This window comes from Euphorbia lathyris, chromosome 1 (assembly GCF_963576675.1).
Source record: "Euphorbia lathyris chromosome 1, ddEupLath1.1, whole genome shotgun sequence".
Classification (NCBI taxonomy): Eukaryota; Viridiplantae; Streptophyta; class Magnoliopsida; order Malpighiales; family Euphorbiaceae; genus Euphorbia; species Euphorbia lathyris.
The window spans coordinates 77,756,323-77,775,837 of record NC_088910.1 but is presented as its reverse complement, the minus strand read 5'-3'; the positions used below and the strand labels follow the sequence as shown (position 1 = coordinate 77,775,837).

General features: G+C 36.9%; 1 protein-coding gene across 7 annotated transcripts; it reads left to right on the top strand.

Annotated features, from left to right (window-relative positions):
* The first annotated feature begins 1,126 nt into the window (after positions 1–1,126).
* On the top strand, positions 1,127–7,410 carry LOC136202702 (pentatricopeptide repeat-containing protein At1g77360, mitochondrial-like). 7 transcript variants are annotated; one of them, XR_010674534.1, is made up of 3 exons: positions 1,127–2,893; positions 6,220–6,741; positions 6,914–7,410. XR_010674534.1 is itself a non-coding variant. In XM_065993508.1 (3 exons), exon 1 carries the CDS (start codon positions 1,361–1,363, stop codon positions 2,879–2,881), a length of 1,521 nt encoding a protein of 506 aa, XP_065849580.1. In that variant the 5' UTR covers positions 1,127–1,360; the 3' UTR covers positions 2,882–2,893; positions 6,220–6,249; positions 6,524–6,773. The 7 variants fall into 7 exon arrangements, 5 of the variants coding, with proteins under 5 accessions (XP_065849580.1, XP_065849589.1, XP_065849571.1 ...); XR_010674535.1 differs by lacking the exon at positions 6,914–7,410 and having other exon boundaries at positions 6,220–6,405; positions 6,524–6,773; XM_065993508.1 differs by lacking the exon at positions 6,914–7,410 and having other exon boundaries at positions 6,220–6,249; positions 6,524–6,773.
* Positions 7,411–19,515: the final 12,105 nt, after the last annotated feature.

Below are 19,515 nucleotides of genomic sequence, written 5' to 3'. Positions count from 1 at the left end.
TTTCCATTTAGGCCTATTTACTTAATACCATTAATCTAATTCCTTCCATTTTACCCTTATTATGTAATTCAAACTTGTAACCCTAGTAAGAGTTTGTGGGTCATTTGTTCACTAGTTTGGGAGGTATTTAAACCACGTTTTTTTTTGTAAAGATGAACAACTTTTTATGAGTGAAATATAAATTTCCTCTTTGAAAGCAAGTTTATTCAACTTTTAAGATTATTTCCTACCAATTTAACTAGTGAAGAGATTGTTCTTTGTTGGTTTAAGATCAAAACCTAATTACGGCCAGGAATGTATATCAAATTCTGTGCAGGCGGGAAGTGGAGCTGTTATTTGAGATGACTGGTTCTTTCTTATTGCTAGGAGCGGTCCGTGGTTGGTTGGACACCATTACTTGGGTTATCAAAGAGTAAACTTGGAGACATCATTGGTCATTGTAGATCTCTCATCCATTATTCAGTGAAATCCATCCTGCTAATATGCCCTTGGTCAAGCTTAGCATTTAGGGCTTGATTGGTTGAGAGGTTTGGGAGGGCCAGTAAGGGAAGGGTTAGTAAGGGTTTGTGGAAACTCCTGTTTGGGGAAAATAAATTTAAAAGGGTAAGAGATTTTAGGGGTTTGGCAAGGGTTTGGAAGGGTTAGATTTCTTCATTTTTCTTTCAATTTTCAAACCCACCAAATTGGGGGGTTTAGAAGAGTTGAAACTTTTATTTCCAATATTGCCCTTATTAAAATTACCTAATGCCCAAATTAGCCTTTATTTACGACATATATTCTTATTATTTGCATCTGCTGCTCACTTCCTCCTCCCTTCTTTCCCGATGTCTCTTCCTCACCGGCAGAATTCCATCAACGTTAAATCAGTTTTCTTCCCTTATAATGTACATTTTAGTCATCTTATAATGTTTCATTCCCTTACAAACCTTTCATTTCAAACAAGGAAAATGTACAAACCTTTATAAACCCTTACCATCCAACCAAAACAAGAGTAAGGTAGTGCTTTCTTTCCCTTTCCTTCCTTTATTTACTCTCCACAACCCCCATCCAATCAAGCCCTTAATTACTTGTACCGTTATATATTCTGAAATTCCGAGTTATATATTTGATGTTATAAATATTTTTTAACCTGCTCATTGATGAATTTTCCTTTCAACAGATTCAATTATCATTAAACACATATGCAATGCATTGAAAGATCAGAAGCTATAACCGCGTTAGGATTATACTTGTGAACGAGGTTACCAGTTGTTTTGATCTCTTAAGATTTCCTTCAGTTAGGGCTTTTATTTGTGGGATTCTGAATTGGGAGCTTTGACTCATTTTCAAATTCTCATCTACACAATTCATCGAACACCTTATGGGCCGTTACAAGAGGGGAAAATCGGGTGACATCTACCACCATTACGATCCCAACAGCAAGAAACATCGGCGTTCTTCCTCTTCCACCTCACCAACAACAAGAACAACTGCCAATCTCCATTCTGCTTCTCTTAATCTCTACACTAAACGCCCACTTTTCCCTTCCTATCTAGAAACCCCAAATCTCCCTCCCGTAGTTAAGCTCCTTTGCGAAGTAATTGCCAACACCCCTTCTTCATCCATTGAACCCTTCTTTGACAACGCCGGGATCCGCGTTTCCCAGTCTGATGTCGAGCAAGTCCTTAAGCTATCCTACTCCTTCCCTGGCTCTGCCGTTAAGTTTTTCCGCTGGGCTGGTCTTCAGCTTCATGATAATCATAGCCCTTACTCTTGGAATCTTGTTGTTGATCTTTTAGGTAAGAATTCTTTGTTTGATTCTATGTGGGATGCTATTAAGTCTATGAAACGAGAAGGGTTGGTTTCTTTAGCCACTTTTGCTTCTGTTTTTGGTAGTTATATACTTGCTGGTAAAGTGAAAGAAGCTATTATGACTTTCGATCTTATGGATCAATATGGGTGTAGCCGTGATGTTGTAGCATTGAATTCGTTATTAAGTGCTATTTGTAGAGATGGGAAGACTTCTGATGCTCTTGAGTTTTTCCATGTGGCCAGGAATGTCATTAGGCCTGATGCTGATACCTATAGCATTTTGTTGGAAGGGTGGGAGAAAGAAAGGGATGTTGCTAATGCTAGAAAAACTTTTGCAGAGATGGTCAGTGAGATTGGTTGGAATCCTGATAATGTTCCAGCTTATGATACAATTTTGTGCACTTTTCTTATGGGCCGTGATGGGTTGAATGAGGCTATTGAGTTTATGGAGATGATGAAGGATAGAAGGTGTGGTCCAGGAATGAGATTTTTCAGAGCAGTTCTGCAAGAATGCTTGAAGGCTACTGATGTTAGAAGAGCTACGTTGATTTGGGAGGCAATGGTGGAGAGAAATGGTTTGAGGCCTGATACTGAATTGTACAATTCGATGATTGCTTTATATTGTTATACTAACAATATTGATGCGGCACTAAGATTTTTTAGAGAGATGATATATAATGGGGCCTTTCCTGATAGGCAAACATATAATACGTTGTTCAAGTTCTTGATTAAGAGCAGGAATTTGAAGGAGGCATCAGTTATGTTTGATGAAATGATTAAAAATGAGTTCGTTCCTGATCAGGCAAATTGCAGTGCAGCGGTAAGGGTGTATCTGCATTCTGAGGAACCCTATATGGCAGTCAAAGTTTGGAAATGCATGATAGAGAATTATGAATTAGATTTGGAGGAGACTGGAAATTTGTTGGTTGCTGGGCTCTGTGATCTCCATATGGATCCTGAAGCAGTAAAGTATACCGAGGACATGATAAGAAAAGGAATCAAGGTTTCTTCTTCCTCTTTAGGAAAATTGAAACAGACCCTTATTCAAGCAAGAAAGGAGTTTGTATACGAGGCACTTCTGAGAAAGTAGAAAGCTCATTAGGTAGGCCAGTTCTTATTTATTCTAAACACTATTAATAGTTCTTGCATTTGCTTCTGGTTGTTGCAGAAATTTTATACTTGTGCATTCCTGTTTGCAGCAAAAGAAAAGGCTGGTCTTTAAAGTAATCTTTTTGAGTTATCATTTTGCAATGTTATTTTGAGGTGTGATTGTTAAATCTATCACAGATTGTGACCAGATATCCCTTGACTTTGCTGTTTTCCTTTGTTGGGGAAGCAACGGCCTTTGCTGTTAAACAATTCATATCAGAATCAGAAAAATTTAGCACTACTTGAAATACTTGCTGTGTTTCCATATCTATGTATAATACTTTAGGGTGCTTATTTCCATTTACTTACCATCGTTGTTAGCAAGTGGGTTTTATAAAGTCGAATTCATTTCCTTAGTTGGTGAGAAGCTGTGGATTCAAAATGGACAATGAGATGGAGGCATGTTTTTGTTATTGCATCATCTTTGGATAGGCACTACATTTTGGACCTTATGTATCATTCTTTTTCCTGGTGGAACCAATTGACCTACAGGCTACAGGTGCACTTGTTAGCATAAACAAGTGATCATGGATTTCTGTGGTGAAGTGAAGGTGGATTCAAATAATGTTGACTGAAGTGTCAAATATTATATTGTTTTGGTATTGTAATGGATAGTGAAAGTCAAAACTATATGTCACGGACACCGCCTCTTGACCATCTGTCGACCGTGCGGCACTAGTAATTTCACCCCTGATTACTAGTTCAGCCTTAACCTCGATTGCTAGCTCGAATGCTAGACAATGTTATGCAGCGGAAAACTAGGATCTTGTACAACGTCAAGTGAGGAAAACACTCTTTTATTAGAAAAGAATGCTTTACAAAGGTTAAATTACAAAAACACTCACACTTGCGTACACTTTTCTCACACTTTTGGTGGAATTTTTTGTGGAATTGGTTACAAATGAGGCCTACACTCCTATTTATAGCCTCCTTAAGAAGATTCTAGAAACATTTACACAAATAAATCCTAGAATATTCTAGATAAAGAACAAGTAAGAATAAATTAGAAGAGTTGGGACATTTCTCCATTGTCCCTGGAACTTTCTTGGGCCATCCTAGCTCCTTCCCGTGCTTTCCGGACTATTCTGGCACGTTTCGGCACCTTCCGCACGAATCTGGCACGTCCTAGCACGTTCCGGCAGAATCTGGCCCGTTCTGGCACGCTGCGAGCCCGTCTGGAATTTTCTGGGCCCGTAGCTCAGCAACCTGAGGTTCACTGGGGGAAGTTTCTCGCAGCTCCTGGCAGTCCCTGGGCCTGCTGCCAGCTTGCCCCGCACGAACAGAGGTTCGATGTGCCTGCTGGCACGCACACGGGCCCGACGGCTCCAGCTTGGGCCCATAACTTTCCACCATGGCAATTTTTCTTGCCATTAACAATTTCCCCGCACTAAGCTTTAAACGCAATTAGTTGGTTTTAAACTCACACTTCCTGTAACCTTTTCTGTTGTAGCAAGTGCAGAAAAGGTAGATCTTATCCGTAGATCACTGGATCTACGTGGTTGCAAAAAAAGAAGGGACTTAGATCCGGTGTTTCAGACTAGGCCAAAGGATGAAGATTGGACTACAGCTGTTCTGCTGCGAATCTGGGGTTACGATAAATATATGGTTCAACGGTCCTCTATTTTAGATGTACCTTTTATGGTTGTTTTTGCTCTTTGTAGTTTTTTTCTTGCCTTTATGGTCCATGTAATAGGCTTTGCCTTTATGTATGTGAGGTTTTACTCCTTACTATTTTCATGTTGTACTATCACTCTTATTATCTAATGAAATTTTAGTATTCCCATAAAAAAAAAAAAAAAAAAAAAAAAAAAAAAACAATTTCCCCGCACTTGCCAAAGCACATAGCTCCATAATGATCCCAAGGAACCACATATAAAATATGGAAGCATTTGGAATCCTCTAGACACACCTTTGGAAAACTTGTGGTGTGTGGAGCATGGCAATGTCCACCGATAGTGTGACCCAAGTTGGTATAAGGCACACTATAGGGGGACCTTCTCTTGGCCAAATTGGCTCCCGGCAGGCACGGGCCCGCTGCCTTGTGCTCCACTGCACATAAGATTGGCCCGATGTTCTTGGTTTCCACCGGCGTGTCGCGCATCGTCCCGATGAACAGTAAAATGACCGTTTTGCCCCTGGACCGTTTCTTTTAGCCCTTTGGGCATTTGGCTCGGGCCTTCCTTCGGATGAGTTTAGGCGGGCCGTGACATATAGCATGGGGGAAAACACAATAACTAAGCTTTAAACGCAATTAGTTGGTTTTAAACTCACTCCCCTTTCCAAGCCAAGAGTGGTAAACTGTGATCTTTAGAGAGTTCGAGCGCATAGATGTTATTTTTAATAACTTTTATCCAAATAAATCTTGGTTGTTTCCTTCCCTTCTGGATTATAGTCTTGCATCTGTGCACAAGATCCTAATTCCTGTGGCAGCCGTTGAACATGCCATAACTATCTTAAGTGTTCTTCCTCTTTACTGTCAAACAGGTGTCATAACTACTACCTAGCTTTTCTCAGGTATAATAATTTCCTATTTTATTCATTTGTGTTTCCACTTATTCATCTCTGCATCCTATTTTCTTCTATACTCATTTATTGCTTTTATGTCTTCTTATTACTCCAACACTCACATATATAGATTATAACTGGTCGAGTAGTTGTTTTATGAAGATTTTCTTTCAGTTTTAGAGCATATTTCTATTGTATAACACCCTTAAAGCACCTATTGGTTTCATCCATCCATCCATCCAGTCCTAGTCATATTGTTGATATCCGTTTCCATATCCTTCTTATCAAAACTGTTTGTACCTTATTGTTCGCAAAACTCCAGCAGGTGATCTGAATTTGTCTCATTTCTTGATAAACCATAGAAAGCATATATGCAGTAAATTTTCCTTTTTTCTGTTGAATGATTCATTATATGGTTATAATGAATATTCCTCTTAATCCAGCTTTCCAGGATGCATTCTATGTTGCTTGTGTGTTCCCTCTCTCCCCTTCTCTCTCTCTGATTGTCTTGATTGGGCTCCCTATCCTTACTTCTAAGGGAATTAGCAGCTAGATTCTGTGATCATTGACAAGTATTTAAGTGTAGATAGAAGAGGTTATTCTATCATTCGGTTTTCTGTTATTGTTCAGCTATGTCTTTTGTGGAATATCAAATCACAAAGATAAATCAGAACTAATATTTAATATTTTTGAACTTATCAATTTGATTTCTGTTGTTGATTTCCTTTTTTTTTTTTTTTTTATCTTCTAACTTCTGTGAGCTATCTCATACAGACATATGGAGCATTGTGGCATCTCTATGAGGTTACTGATGGCATCTCTCTCTTTTATTTTTTTAACGTAGCCCAATAAAAGTTGTACCAGTTTCAGGCATATGCATGCAGCAGCCAAAACCACATTCACTCGAGTGACCAGAATATGCTATTTATATTCATTAGCTGGTCCAGGGAAAATCTCATTGTAACTTACAGTCTGACACCAAATCTCACCTCCTTGAATAGCTTTAGTGTATTTTCGCATCCTTCCTTGCTATCTCCCTATTAGTAATTGTTTTTTTTTTCTATTTTTGTTTCAATAGTTTTGGATAGCTGAAGCAGCTAGGAGTATTCTCATCTAGGTGAAGGCGGCTGGATTCTTTTGAATATTCCTGACATCTTGAGTTGTACAGGTTGGCTCATGCTGATGTATGGAGTTGTTCGAATTTATTTGATGCTCAAGGAACGTTAGTCTTGCTAATATGCAAGGTAGAGATACATGGTGTAGATCTGATTAGAAGTAGAAAAAAAAAAAAATCAGGTTAGTTTCTGGTCATCTGCTACTACGATAAAGTGCAGCTTGGTGTAGTTTTATAAAGGTTAGGTAAAAATGGAGTGGCATTTGAGAAAATGTCTATTATTGAGTTATATGAATGATTGTTCACAAGTATATTTTGTATGCATAACATAAGGTCTTGGTTTTGGTTTTCTAGGTTCTCCGACATTAGAGACTTTCTACTTGATGTTTGGTGTATATAAATTTTCAAGTTTTGGGCTTGATGTGATTCGTTGATTGTGTCAAAAATAAAGATGAAGTGGGACTTTTTGTAAGGAGTTGTACAGAAATGGCCAATGTGTATTTTCTGATGGTGATAATGGGTTGGGAATTGATGGAAATCTTGAAAAGGGAGAGAGGTGGTTGGTTTCATTTGGGTAGAGAAACTTGCCAATATTTGCAATATGGCTGTTATTTATTCAAGTGTTCTTTCTTTCTTTTTGATGCACAGGAGTTCTAAACTGCAGTGTGCAAGCTCAGTAAATGAACACCAAAGATCATTATTTTAAAGCAATATATAGCCAACAGAATATTTTAGTGTATTTATTTTTAAAAAAAAAAGAGCATATTTTGGATTTGAAATTATATTTTTGTGTATCTTTTACTTTAAAAATGGAACAAACTGTTTTGCTGGAGTACATGTTCTTTGAGGTAAATCTATAATACGCTAAGTGCAATATGTTTTACCACTAATCATTTAATGATTTATTGTATAGTGGTGTATATCTCTATTTTGTATTGGTTGATTGCATTTTACACAGTTGTTTGAAGAGTGAATGTGAATGCATTTCTTGTAATCTCCTTGTCTTCCTAAATCATAGCAAGTGTTGCACTTGTGACGGCACAACCCACAAAATGACATGTTAATATATAAATTTGTCCCTATATTTTTCAATTGAAATGATTTTCTCAATGCATAAACAAAACTCTCAACCATATTCTCTCATAGTATAAATGATATCCTAAACTAACCGAATGACTTTGTGACATAAATGAGAGAGACATGTCACGTGGATGCGCGTTATTAGCTACCTCACTAATGTTTTTCGTCACGTATGTTTTTCATAACTTCTTAATGGGTATGTTTTTCATATCTTCTTAATGGGGGAGAGATTGGGAAAAAAAGACGACAAATGATATGTATGGTACATATTTTATGGAAATTTTCTTTGTATTTGTATAGACTCAATCGGACGGATTGAGAACCATTCTCATTATTAATGTGAGTTTTTCATTCTCATCTCTTTAAAAGAAACATAAGCTGAAATTAAATTTGTTTCAATTTGTGCTCCAACGGATATGGGAACTATATAAATATAATACAATTAGAACAAAATCATCCATAATAAATAACAAAACACTTTTGAACATTTTACTTAATTGTTTCACCAATATTTTTACATAAAAAAATGAAATAAAAACACATTAATATAAGAGAGAATTTGGTTCTATTTTTCCAACTTATTTTTGGAGAGAAAAAGTATTTGGTAAGAATTGGAAATAGTTATTTTTAGCATAAAAATCAATTAACATCTAATTGTTTGAGCAATAACGAACAATAAAGAGCTAACAACAAACAATAAAAGTTGAACCAAATGGATAGATTTAGCTAAAATCTCTAGAATTCCAGTTTAGAATTATATATATATATTTATATACTTTTAATGTATTGATATTAAGTAATAGATGCAACATGTTAATTCATAAGTCACAATAGAAAATATATGGCTTAATGCATAAATACACACCTAAACTTCGCAAGTGTTGCCTAATGGCACCCTGAACTTTTAAAATAACCTATCACACCTATAGTTGACTTTAAAAACATATGACACACTCATAGTTGGCTTTAAAAATCTATCACACACCTATAGTTGGCTCATTCGGACCTCCTACACACAAATTCGTTGATCTTTCGTCTTTGACGGATGAGGTGGCATACCGAATGAACTCACGCGCTTTTCTTTTTTTTCTATAACACGTATACCACATTGTTTGTTAAAGACGAAAGATCAACGATTTTATATGTAGGAGGTCCGAATGAGCCAACTATAGGTGTGTAATAGGGTTTTAAAGCCAACTATAGGTGTGTGATAGGTTATTTTAAAAGTTTAGAGTGCCAATAGGCAAAATGTATGCATTAAGCCAAAATATATGTTATATATACCATATAAATTTATATATTTATTATTGATAACATGCGGATTATCATCTTTAGAAAAAGTTCAGCAAAATGCAGGTCAGATGTCCCTAGGAGCCTTACAAAAGGTTTATATGTGGGGAAAGCATGAGCGGCCACTAATGGACTCCATAGCCAAATCCCAAATACGCGGGAGTCTATGCGTGGCCGTATTAATCTTTTCTATGATCGAGAGCATGAGATTCAGATAACGGTCGGTATCGATACTCAAAGGATAAAGACACACATGGCATATATGTAGAATACTAAGCAATAGAGGAGATGTGATACATTTGGAGGTTTCCTACTAGGACATAACAATCTCTTAATGGAATATGACATCTCAAAACCCTAATAGAAGGCACAACAATCTATAAATAAAGAGTTTAAGGGAATCTTTTAGATATGCTCGAAATTCTAACCTCTGTTACTTTTCATTATTCTTGAGAGTGATAGTGACTTAAACATCAAGTGCTTATGCCGGACAATCTATACCACCCAATTTTTGCAGGAATCCAATGGGAAGCTAGGAATTTAAAGATCCCATATATCAACTATTTTTGACAATTTTATCATTTGGTGCAGTAAATAGAGAGCTAAGGCATTAATATTAGCTCATTAGCTTAAACGACAGATGGCGATTTTGAAAAAGATAAGGAAAAGGTCAATATTTAAGATATCATGAATCACGATAATTCTGACGCCTCAGCCCATGCCAAATTAACGGAATCTATTGTGGAATTCCTTGGAAGGGTTCAAAGCAACATGAGACGCTAGCCCTTTCTTAATCATGTTAGCCAAGATAGCCAAGCAGTCCTAGGTGGAGCGACCATTAGGGTTCCCTTGGTCAATGTTTATATTATAAAAAGTGCAAATATAGTGGGGTTGGGTTTAAACTCGGGGATCCTATTCCCAAACACAATCATGGATATATGAACAAATTTTGGGACGGAGCAAAGTTCTGGTAGAAGTGAAGAGGAAGAAGAGGAGGAATAACCACCTCAACTCCAATGTCGTCGACCAAAGCAGTAGTTAAGCACCTTGGACCCGCAAGAGGAGAATCGTAGATGGGGACATTCCAACCCATGAATTTATTTATGTACCATCCATACGGTGGTCTCCAAATGGATTTGTCGGTAAGTAACCTTGTATCAGATATTATCCCACATTTCTTTCAATATATTCATATGTAGGATTTGGATATGGAGCAGGAAAAGCACAAGGGCCCAGAGTAGAGCATGGGACCAAGGCTCTCAAGGGATAGTTACATGCAAGAGAAATAATATCTTAAGGTACCACCACTATGCCATTTTCCCTTTCACATGACACAAGATACATGACAGACATTTATTTTCGTGTCGTCTGAATATTTTTCGTGACAGTGTTTTAACTATATTTCATCTGAAGGCGAAATAAAAAATGCGCTCGATGCTCAGATGACATTACGATTACAGAATCATGTCATCCAAAGAAAACGCGCGTTTTGGTTAAACTTGATGTGCTCAACGGATGACACCTCTAATAAATGAATGTCATTATATGCCGAAAACAAAAAAGCGGCAAGTGAAATTTCACTTACGTGGCCATACCAAATTTTTTCCGCTCTATCATTTGACTGAAATTTCAGCTGATATATAAACCCTATCCCTAATCCCAAACCCGAGTTTAGGTTACGCAAGCTTCATCCCTCTCTATCTTCATGGTTGATTTGAACATGCAATCACTGGGTGAGCTCGAAACACGGTACTGGTAAACCATATTTTCTTCATTCCTAGATGTATTAGAGTATCATTGTTCCTTACTAGATCTTTTCCTCATCTGATTTACTTTTGTGTATGTCGATTTCAGCAGATGGAATAAGGATCTTGTGATTTTCAGACCTATCGTTGAAAGGTTTAGATCTCTCGCTTAGCTACACTAATTTTATTGTATTCAGATTCACTGCTGAAAAGCTTGGGTCTTTATCTTTTTTAACCTAAGGCAATACAGTTCCTGATGCTGAAGATGGTATGAACTCATCTGATTCCTTTTTATTTGAACATAATATTTGCAGGGATAGTAAGAATGCTTCAGTACATGGGAAGGCTGACTGAAGAGATTGTCAATCGGTTCATGCCTTTAGCATATGGGAAGATTTCTTTAACTTAATGAATATATATTAATGTTATGTTGGTTTGAACTGATTCGTCATGCCTTTAGAAGTGATTGAGTATGTTTGATGTACTGTTTAGGAACCTAGAACTCATTGATTTAGGAAACTACCCTGATTATATATTGTTATATGGGTTTGAACTGAACGATTACATATATGTATGATGTTGTGGGTGATGATGAAATGATTGGTATGAACTGTTTAGGAAGCTAGGACTCATAGAGTTTATGTATGAATGATCATTAAGCATGTGACTGATTAGGCATACTCTAAAGCTTTGAATGTTCATTGTGATTGGCAATACTCTTACACCTATGAGTTATACTGCTAGAAGTGATTGAGTATGTGTATGTGTATGTGTATGTGTATGAAACATGTTTATGTTTGATGTTCTGTTTAGGAAACTAGACTGATTGAGTATGTGTACGATTGTTCATTGGGCATATAGCTTATTAGTTACATGTATGATGTTGTTGAGTGAAATAATGTCCATGCCTACAACATATGGTTTGTGAAGCATAGTCATATCATACACTTCATCACCATACTCCTTTTTATTTGAACATGAGCTATGTTGATAAGCAAGGAATAAGTTGTCTTGAATAAGTAAGGAATAGACATGCACGAATACGTTGTCTACTTGTTATAGCATGTTCACTTGAATATACATATGTCTACTTGAATAAAAATGTTATGAACTCAACTGACTCCTTTTTATTTGAACATGAGTTATGCTGATAAGTAAGGATTCTGAATACAATTCGTTTACAATATACCTTTATCATGCATCAAGTATTAAAGGAACATTGTCAAAGGGTCATTGAGCATGTATGAAGCATGTATTAAATAGTAAATTTAGGCTAATTGCATGTACTGATATGACTTGCAAATGATAAGATATATTTTGATTAGATAGAATAAACATATACATACGAATTGAATAACAAGATCTACGTAAAGGGTTATGTATGTGCATTGGCCATACTCTTACTATGTTCCTTTCCACTCGGTTTGATATCATAACAACAACATTAAACAAGGTGATAGGTTTATGATGCATTTAGCACAAACAGAGTCCTTTGTGGTGTCAGCATCATAAACCTCATTACCAAGTTCAGAGTACAACGAGTACAGCCCAAGTGGAAGAAGCATTGTAAAAGGGTCAGTTTAGTCTACTTGCATATACATACGAACTGAATAGCAAACATATACATACGAACTGAATAAAAAGTTCCTTTATAATGTTTCTTTCCACTCGGTTTGATATCGTAACAACAACATTAAACATGGTGATAGGTTTATGATGCATTCAGCACAAACAGAGTCCATTGTGGTGTCAGCATCATAAACCTCATTACCAAGTTCAGAGTACAACGAGTACAACCCAAGTGGAAGGAGCATTATAAAGGGGTCAGTTTAGTCTACTTGCACATACATACAAACTGAATAGCAAAGCTCTACGTTATATTACAAAAGGGGGGATGAGTGTTGCCTTTCGGTTGTAATTGACGGTCCAAAGCTCCTTAGCTGTTTTGACTAGTGAGAGGAAATTTGGAATTGGAATGAGAACCACATTTGGAGCTCACATTGCCTTTCGATTATCCTTTCACTTAGTCAAGACAACTTAGGAGATTTGAACACCCTCATATTCAGCACAAACAGAGTTTGTTGTGGTGACAGCATCATAACCCTCATTACCAAGTTCAGAGTACAACGAGTACAACCCAAGTGGAAGGAGCATTATAAAAGGGTCAGTTTAGTCTACTTGCACAGACATACGAACTGAATAGCAAAGCTCTACGTTATATTACAAAAGGGGGGGATGAGTGTTGCCTTTCGGTTGGAATTAAAGGTCCAAATCTCCTTAACTCTTTTGAGTAGAGAAAGGAAATTTAGAATTGGAATGAGAACCTTATTTGGAGCTCACATTGCCTTTCGATTCTCCTTTCTCTCACTCAAGATAGTTTAGGAGATTTGGACACCCTCATATCCACTTTGCATACTCCTCAGTCCATATCCGGGCGAGCCCCTCATACTCTTCCCTGTTGCTGCGGTATTGCTCAGCAACTGCTTCTTGCCCAGGATATGGCTCCTCATTGTGGGGCTGTAGAAGTAGATCATATAGGTGCCACAGACACTACAAAATGCATAGAATAATTAGATCAAAAATATGATGTTGTATGTTTATCAAATGAAATAGATAAATGGTTACATTATACCGTGGCAGTGGATAAGTGATGGGTATTAAGGATACGGGGAAGATGAATCAAACCCTGAGGAGCCACGTTAGGATGATATATCATATTCCAAAAGCGAAACTAAGAATAAGAGGAGAGATTTATTAGTGTATGTTTCATGTAGGTGATTATATCTTACTGATCTGAGTTAATATTTACTCTTGCAGGACTGTTGGGAAATCCGGAGGGTAGATGATTCTGATTTCAAATACACCCCTTTCATATGGTGTGTATTGGGGGCCTTTCATTCTAATCGACCATTTGAAGAATTTACCATTGAGAGGACCTTTACGTTATCATCCAAGAAGAATCATTAGAAATACACAGAAGAAACCAGAAAGAGTTACAAAACAACTATGGGTTGACATTACGTACCATCGATGGCCAGAAGCCACTCTAGGTTCTCCATGTATAATTTCTCCAAGTTAGCAATTATCTCTTGTGGAGTTTCAACAAGGGAATCCATTGTTACAGCGTAAGTTTTCTAGTTGTTGAAGGTATGGATTCTGAACGCGTATGATGCATATATTTATAGTGATATGATTGTGGTAAGTGAAAGGCCGTGAAAGGAGAAGGGTCTGTAATTACTGAGTTTAGGATTGTGTGTAATATTAATGACCTGCTTGGCTTTTGCAGATACCAAGACCTTTGGGATTATAGGCCTAATTATTACTCCAAGATATGGATTGATGTTATGGAAGATTATTGGTTATTTTTTTGTGTTTTAATTCAGAAACGTATTGTTTATTCAAGATATGGATTGACGTTATAGGAAAAAATGTAAACATATTATGAGTATTGGTCTCCAATAAAATTAAAATCATTGATATATAGAATTTCATCTTCATATTTTAGTATGTTTCAGTACTCAGGTAAAAACCAGAAATTCAAACGAAGAAGAAGGCAAAAAGTGACATTTTAATTTTTAAAAATGTCATCTAAATAGCAATAAAAATACATTAAAATAAACGTATATATCATCTGAAAAAAAATCCTTTGACATGATTGATTAAGACCTATGCCAACTAAACAAGCTATAACGGCAGAAATTATTATACGAACTGTCATCTCAAATTCAATATGCCAATTTTCCACATACTAACCTGACGGTTTTAATTATTAGAATGTCATGTGATGACATTAAAGGTGACAGCAGTAATAAATAAGCTGCATCATAACAAAGGTAAGATGACATTAATAAAATAGGCTAATGTCATGTGTGATGACGAAACATGACAGAACCTGACCGTCGTCTGAAGGTGCAATAGAGGCAGCGAGCCCTATGACAGATTTATATCTCGCGGGACGACGGTTTTTAACCGTCGTCTGAAGAGGGTTTTGGCGTAGTGATAAGTAATCCTCAGACTCAAAGGATTGTTAATTAGTGATTCTGGATTATGGAATACGATACTTTGACTCTGTTCAAACACGATCCATAACAGAGATGACTCTGGGGTGTGTGCGGGCAGGCGTTGGGTATTGATAAGCCCAAAATATACCTAAAATATCATTAATATTTACGTCAGTTTTGTCGTGAAATCGTGCTAATTACATTCGATTAGAGTACTTTTATGTCTATATATGTTTCTTTAATGCAAGTGTTGGTCCCGTATAACGTGACAAGGTTAGTTCCAAGGGGGGGGATAAGAACTATTTAAAATTTTGTCCGTTAAGGCTGACTTCTTTTCTTTGAGAAAAGGTTTACACAGCGGCGCTAAGTAGTTTTAAGACACAAGCTTAGTCAACTGGTTACTAAGTCTGCTTCTTTCCTTGAGTCAGAAGATAGCATCATAGCACTTAAGTCTATTCCTGAACTCAGCTTCTTAGTGCACTCAACTCAGCGTGAGTTCGTTACTTAGTCAGTTTTATAGCAAGCAATATATAAAGGAGTTTAAAGGTTAGAAATATGTTACTCAGCAGACATATCCTGGTTCGGCCTCTCCGCCTACGTCTAGTCCCCGGAACTCGTTCCGAGCTTTTTGAATCCTCTACTGAGCTCTTTAAAGGTAGAGCACGAAACCTTTTACAACAGAAGCTGAGTATACAAGAGTACCTTCCTCTATTCCTCTACTCACTCCTATAACTACCGCTGAGTACTATAATCGAGTACTCAGCTTCTCCTTTCTATTCTTCTAGAAATGATAAGTGTTTGTCCTAAACAACAATTGCTAAGACACCTTAGATGAATAAAATCACTCTAGACTTTTACACAATGATTGGAATTGGTGTAAGATTTGCTTTGCTTTTCTCACAGAACTTCAAGTATGAATTTGGTCAGCGTTTTGACTTGATTGAAGATCTGCGTCGAATGAAGCATTTGAGAGGCCTATTTAGAGTGACACTTCAAGCACCGGTGATTTTGAATTTCGAAATAACCGTTGGAGTCAAACGGGTTCCTGTCGCTTTCACTCAGTACATGCTCAGCGTCTTCGGCCAATCATATTCTTGTATCTTCTGTCTTCGCCAGTGCTTAGCAGCTTTTCATCAGATGAAACAGAATGTTCCCACATTTATGGCAAAGTCTTCCAGACAGCTTCCTGCGACTTTTGAGCTTTACCCAAAGTAGAAATACTTTGTCTCCAAGTTCATTCTGTTCTGTCGCTGACCTGACTACCTTGTCGCTCAACTCAGCAGCTTCGTCTTGAAGCTATTTGGTCGAAGGCTTCTCGATCCTTCTTGTTGCTGGGCTGACGCCTTACTCAGTACGACGGCGTTTTGAGTCTTCTTGGGCCGTGAGGCTTTGATCTATTGACTTGGGCTTGACTTCCTCTTTTGGACCTTTGGGCCATTTATCTTAATGTCTTATAAATCAAATAACTCAACATTGAACAAACACATTAGTGTGAATAAATCAAAGCATTTAAATTTAATGTGTTGGAATATTTTTATCATTCACATAAATAATTTTGTCAAATCAAAATCATGTGGAAAGGTGTTTCAACAAACTCCCCCATTTTGATGTTGGCAAAAATATTCAATAAGGAACTCAGTGTTGAGCTCCCCCATGATGATTGACCTATTCTTAACTTCTTGAGATTCTCCCCCGTAAGGGTTGAGCTGCTGACTTAGTTTTACTTTAAACATTTTAAGGTTTAATCAAGTAAGTCTAAAGACAGTGTTCAGAGTTAGGTCAGTTCTTGGACCAGGCTTATTTCACTCAGTTTCGATACAAAGTTAAGCGGAAGATTAAGTTCAAATATCGGAGTTAGCTGAGTGAGTTAATTGAGGCTGAGTAGTTTTACTCAGTGGCCAAGTATATGATTAATTCAATGTTTGTCAATCCTTAGTTCCTTTGTTCAATTAAGACATTATGAGACAAGTCGTGAATTTAGATCAGTACAGCAGATAGGCATTAAAGCGAAGAAAATTAAATAACAAGGTTGATTTAGTGAAGATACGATTATATTGATATTTAGCACACAACACAACATAAGCAAGTAAGCAAGATCACACAAAAAATCTATCGCCTAATATTGAAGGAGACTTGGTTAGGCTTGGTCTTGTTTTGTTGCTGAGGTTGAGTGCTAGGGGGGACAACTGAAGAAGTGGAAGTGGAACCAGGATGTTGGTTCTTTTGCTGAGTTCTAGCTGGATGTTTATCTTTGCTTTTCTCCCCCTTTTTGCCAGCATCAACGGGCTGAGGGACAGCTGCATAAAACTTTCCTTGTTCAACAGCACGAGTCAATAAGTCGGAGTATTGCTGGATTTGAGCCGTACTGTGCTTGAGCCCGTCAAAGACCTTGATCCCACTATTCATGTTGGATGTCGAAATGTCCATATGAGAACTGATGACGCTGAGTATAAACTGTTGGAAATTAGGCTAAGGTATAGCAGCGGAAATATAAATTTTTTAACCTATTTCCATTTAACCACAAGATCCGTTAACCGTTATTTCATATAAAGAAGGATAAGAAGAAATACCTTTTAGAAGTTCTATCTACCGTTGCAAACGAAGTGCCCACAACTTCAAAAGAGATAGAAACTGTCTACCAATCTGCACCTATCCGAAACAGACCTTCCAGACCTCCGAACGACAATCCCTTCGGTGGAAACGTAGAAGAATATGTCTAGAAGCTCCTGTCCAAAAATCGTGACGATCGGACAGTTCAATCTCCGGGAATCCGCGAAATCGTGAACTGACCTGATGTAGGATTAGTAAAACGAATTTCTCCCTTTTGTTTGTTTTTCTTCTTCGAGTTCCCAAACCCGAGATAAAACACGGGAAGATTAATTTTAGTATCAACCATTGAATAGCAACCAAAGTAGATTGCCTCTAACTAATCAACATAAGATCAAGGATAAAAGAAATAGATGAAAATCAATTGATCAAACGAAGCCGTAGAGAAATCTCATCCTCGAACTAGGGGTGTCGAATTTTCTCTCTCTTGGACTAGGTGAATTTCGAAAATCACAAGTAGGGTATGGCTTGCTTGGATTTCGAAAATCTCAAGGGAATGGGCATTTATAATCTCTTGTATCTAATCCCTAGTTAGATAGAATTAGGTTACTGAATAGGAATTCCATTCGGAATAGAATTCCTAATTATTATCTCACTATATATCTAATATATTAAGGATAATAATAATAACCTTATTGGATAATAATAGGAGTATATTAATCTAATTAAAACTCCTAACTTAATTATCTCTTAATTAAGTTAATTCATATTCCTAATCTAATTAGGATTAACAAAATCAAATTAATTATTCATGTATATCACTACATGAATTTCGACCCCCTTATGTCCATGGGCCTTATTGGGCTCAATTGGGCTTCTATCAATTAATTAACATCTATCTCTCTTTTAGGTTCCAAGTCTTATGTGTGATCCATTAGGTTCTTATTGCTTCTAGCCGTATGCAATGTTATTAAATTAATTTAAAAAGAATTATATTTAATCTTTTCATAACGGAATGATGTACAGATTATGTGATTAGCAAGTTCGTAATCATTCCCCCAGAGCTATAAGAAGACAGGTTGATTCTGTCGTTAACCTTTCCGTATTAGTTACAGTATAATTCGATCCTTTATCAACTACATCCTTGAACTGAATCTTATGACTATGGGTGATGTCAAGTCACATATAGCGAGACGTTCATTTTACTTGTACAGGCCGAGTCAACTCAAAAAGATAGGTTAAGTGAAATCTGTATTTCTTACTCTTAAGCTATCACCTTGCAAGGATTTAGAGTCGAGTCTTCCACAAGCGATCCATGGATGTATCTCCCATTTATCGGGAGTGATAAATGCTCAATCCAATATATAACGACTCCGCAATTACTTCCTGTGATACCCAACGTCTACTGTTCACACCCCAGAGTCATCTCTGTTAAGGATCGTGTTACACCAGAGTCAAAGCATCACATTTCGTAATCCAGAATACCGATTAATATTCCTTTGAGTCTGAGGATTAGTTATACCTATTAATACCAATGAGATGAACAGGTGACAAGGATGAATCTACCCATCCTGCTATCTCAAATCGGATCCCCAATCCTAATGAACAACGTTTCATCGGATCTATGTAACTGTCCAGATATCTGTATATATGAAGCTTGTGAGATCAGCTTTCTGTCGGACAGAAGACATTGTTACATACAAGTCTCAACAGTGATATGTCAATCCCAAACATATCACTTGACTTGGGGTGGTTTTAAGTTTATCAGTTTACTATAAAGTTTTATCTCACTTCATGCTTGTATGAACACTTTATAATCACTTTAAATAAACTTACAGGTTTCCTTTTATTAGACTTTATTTAGTGCTTAAAAGGGATTGCCTTTATATAGTTATAAAACATATATCTCATTAAACAAATGATATAAAGAACAATTCATTTACAATAAGTTTGTATCCTAGAACAATTGTCTATAGGACACTAAACCCCAACATACTCCCACTTGGACTAAAGCCAATTGTTTCTAAAACTTATCCCAGTAGAAGTTAAATGACGATCATGTATTCTCTGGGTTAAAGGCTTTGTCAACGGATCTGCAACGTTGTCCTTTATAGGTACTCTTTCTATTCTCACATCTCCTCTAGCCACAATCTCTCTAATGATGTGGTATCGCTTAAGGTAATGCTTGGATGCATTATGAGACCGTGGTTCCTTTGCTTGCGCAATGGCTCCATTGTTATCACAGTACAGTGTAATGGGATTGACAATGTCAGGCACCACACCTAGTTCTGTA